We start from the raw sequence: 2,500 nt of genomic DNA, 5'->3' as shown, positions 1-2,500 counted from the left end.
AATAACAGTCACTTCCTATAGTTCTTTACACTGGTGCCCAATTACATTTTAGATGAACCTTTTAAAAAACGTACATATTTCCTTACATTCAATAAATAATCACACTAGCCGTGCCTGCACAGCTTTATCTTCCGACAAAAAAAAAAAAAATCACAAAGCAAAACATGCATTTATCATCATACGGATCGAAAGGTTATCCTGAATATAGCCCAAAGATGTAACAGTTGCATCTTTGATTTCACCTTCCTTAACAGAGTAAGAGCAATCACATATATCATCGTGTATGCACATGGCAGCTGTTCGGTTTAGACACATGCAATTGAACGATGATTGGCAAAATCGATATAGTTGACTTTTCGCTTCGAAATACACAGCAGAGAATGGATTAGACCTTTCAAACTTCAAGGGAAGTTTCAATATATGCACTTCGCAGCTTATGAATAAGCCTTAACTATGCAGCTATGTGAAGCTTCGACACAGAGAGGCGGAATGCAGCACCTTATGTAGATTCTCTCCTTGGATGGTGGATCATGTAGATGGTCCCGGGGTTGCTGAGGCGTCGGAGAGCCGAGGAGGTGCAGGGTAGGAGGCTCAGAAGGCAGGGGAAGATGTCCACCACGGCGTTTCGGAACTTCTTGATCCTGGCGGTGTAGATGACCGGGTTAACAGCTGGCGGGACGTAGGCGCACCATAGGAACCACGGATACACCTTGTAGCTCACGTCAAAGTGGTTGGAAAAGGCGTGCGCGAGTTGAAACAGGTGGAGCGGCGACCGCCAGAGGAAGAACACGACGGAGAGAACTATGACTGTCGTGAGCGTCTGAGTCTTGTATCGCAGGTCAACGGTCACGAGGGGCCTTCGGGCGGAGGTGGGGCTGACCGTGTCCCCCTGCACTGCAGGAATCACACCAGCGTAGGACGAGTCTCTACGGCCATCGCTCGAGTGAATCTTGGCGGAGTTCTGGCGGATCTTCAGGAGGATCCCCGCGAAGCTGAAGCTCATGACGAGCACCGGTAGAAGGTAAATGACGAGGAAGATGAAGGAGGCGAAGACCAGGTCGCCGGAGGGACGCGGCTCCCTCGGCCGCCACTTGCAGTGGGTCAGCCCAGGGGGGAGGGGCAAGGACGTGTAGATGCCCACGCCGAAGAAGGGCGGCAAGGACACGGCCAGACTCACCACCCAGGAAACCGCAATGATGCAGCACGTGATGCAGGGGGTAAGAACCTCCTGCTGGCGGACGATGATGATGTAGCGATCCACGCAGATGACGGAGAGCGCCGCCACGCCCTGGATCTGCATGGCGTTTAGCAGGAAGGCGTGGGCGCTGCAGATGGGGGAGGGGAGGAGCCACCCACCTCCAGCCAAGGTGATGAGGTCCAGGGGGAGCAGCAGCACAAGGATGACGGTGTCGGACAGCGCCATGGCGGCAAGGAGGAGGTTGATGGCAGATCTCATGGCAGCTGATCTGCAAACGAGAACCACTACGATTCCGTTTCCAATGCCGCCCACCAATGCCATCACCACGCCCACAAATCCCAGGAACACCCGCTCGCCCACGGCCACGTTCTCCCCCCAGCTGTCATTACTAGAACTGTTGCCGAGTCCAACGCTCGGCGAGCCAGCTTCGGGCCAAACCATTTGAAATCTTGCTCCAGTGGATTTCAACGTATAAAACTTCTCATATCTATTGCAGTATTCCCAATGTATTTTTTGTTATACTGCCCGAGAAAAGAGCCAGCTATCCGGAAAATAACCAGAATCTTTAAATAGCCATTCGATGACACATGTTGATGAGGCTGGTCATCAGTGATACTTTTCGGTTGCTTGTACTTTGTTCGCATCAGGAAGACGCCTTTCACAATGGCACCATCTTGTTGCTTTCAGTTTCTGTGAGAAAAAAAGAGGAAATAAACATTTTAGTATAATTATAAGATTATTTGTGTATATACTGAATTGTCACCATGGAGGGTCGTTTTTATTTAATTTGGTATTACTAAGGGCATTAATATTAATATTAAGGCGAACGTCTCGTCGTCGAGCAATAATATCAAGTATATAAACAAACCGCAAGAGTCTAAAAACATTTTCTCTAATAAGATTGATTTGATAATAACATAAACATATTGAATGGCGTTGTAGTCTACGTTTGCTTATGTAATAATGTACCACTGTAATACAATATTACAGTATTCAATCTAAATCCAGAACTCCTCACTTGAAGACTGATCGAAACCCAGCGCATAGGTAAGTTTAGGCACTATCATACTAGCACTTTTCCGTCAATTTTGTTCGTGCCCGCGTGAATATGAGGCTTTCCACATGTATCGCATGCTGACGAAGACGGTGGCGACCGTTTGCATCTGAGTAATTCCCGAGGAAGCAACATTACGTTGGCTCACTCTGTCTTTATGGGCAGCGAGAGCGATTCCGTGACTTCCTTCTCGCCGCCGCTCGACTATACCCTCTACCATAGTTAGGTTGTGATATAGTTAGGCAAGG

At 48.5% G+C, this 2,500-nt stretch overlaps 1 protein-coding gene across 1 annotated transcript in view; it reads right to left on the bottom strand.

The window, feature by feature from the left end:
* LOC125047185 (high-affinity lysophosphatidic acid receptor-like) overlaps window positions 1–2,500 on the bottom strand; it is a 27,562-nt gene that overhangs the window by 572 nt on the left and 24,490 nt on the right. Inside the window, exon 2 of the mRNA XM_047645307.1 lies at window positions 1–1,888. This exon is cut by the window's left edge and continues 572 nt beyond it. Coding sequence (XP_047501263.1) covers window positions 500–1,639 — 1,140 coding nt within the window. The 5' untranslated portion in view covers window positions 1,640–1,888 and the 3' untranslated portion in view covers window positions 1–499. The remainder of the gene's footprint in view (window positions 1,889–2,500) is intronic.

The sequence above is a fragment of the Penaeus chinensis genome, chromosome 40 (assembly GCF_019202785.1).
Source record: "Penaeus chinensis breed Huanghai No. 1 chromosome 40, ASM1920278v2, whole genome shotgun sequence".
Taxonomy (NCBI): Eukaryota; Metazoa; Arthropoda; class Malacostraca; order Decapoda; family Penaeidae; genus Penaeus; species Penaeus chinensis.
This window is presented reverse-complemented; position numbering and strand designations above follow the sequence as displayed.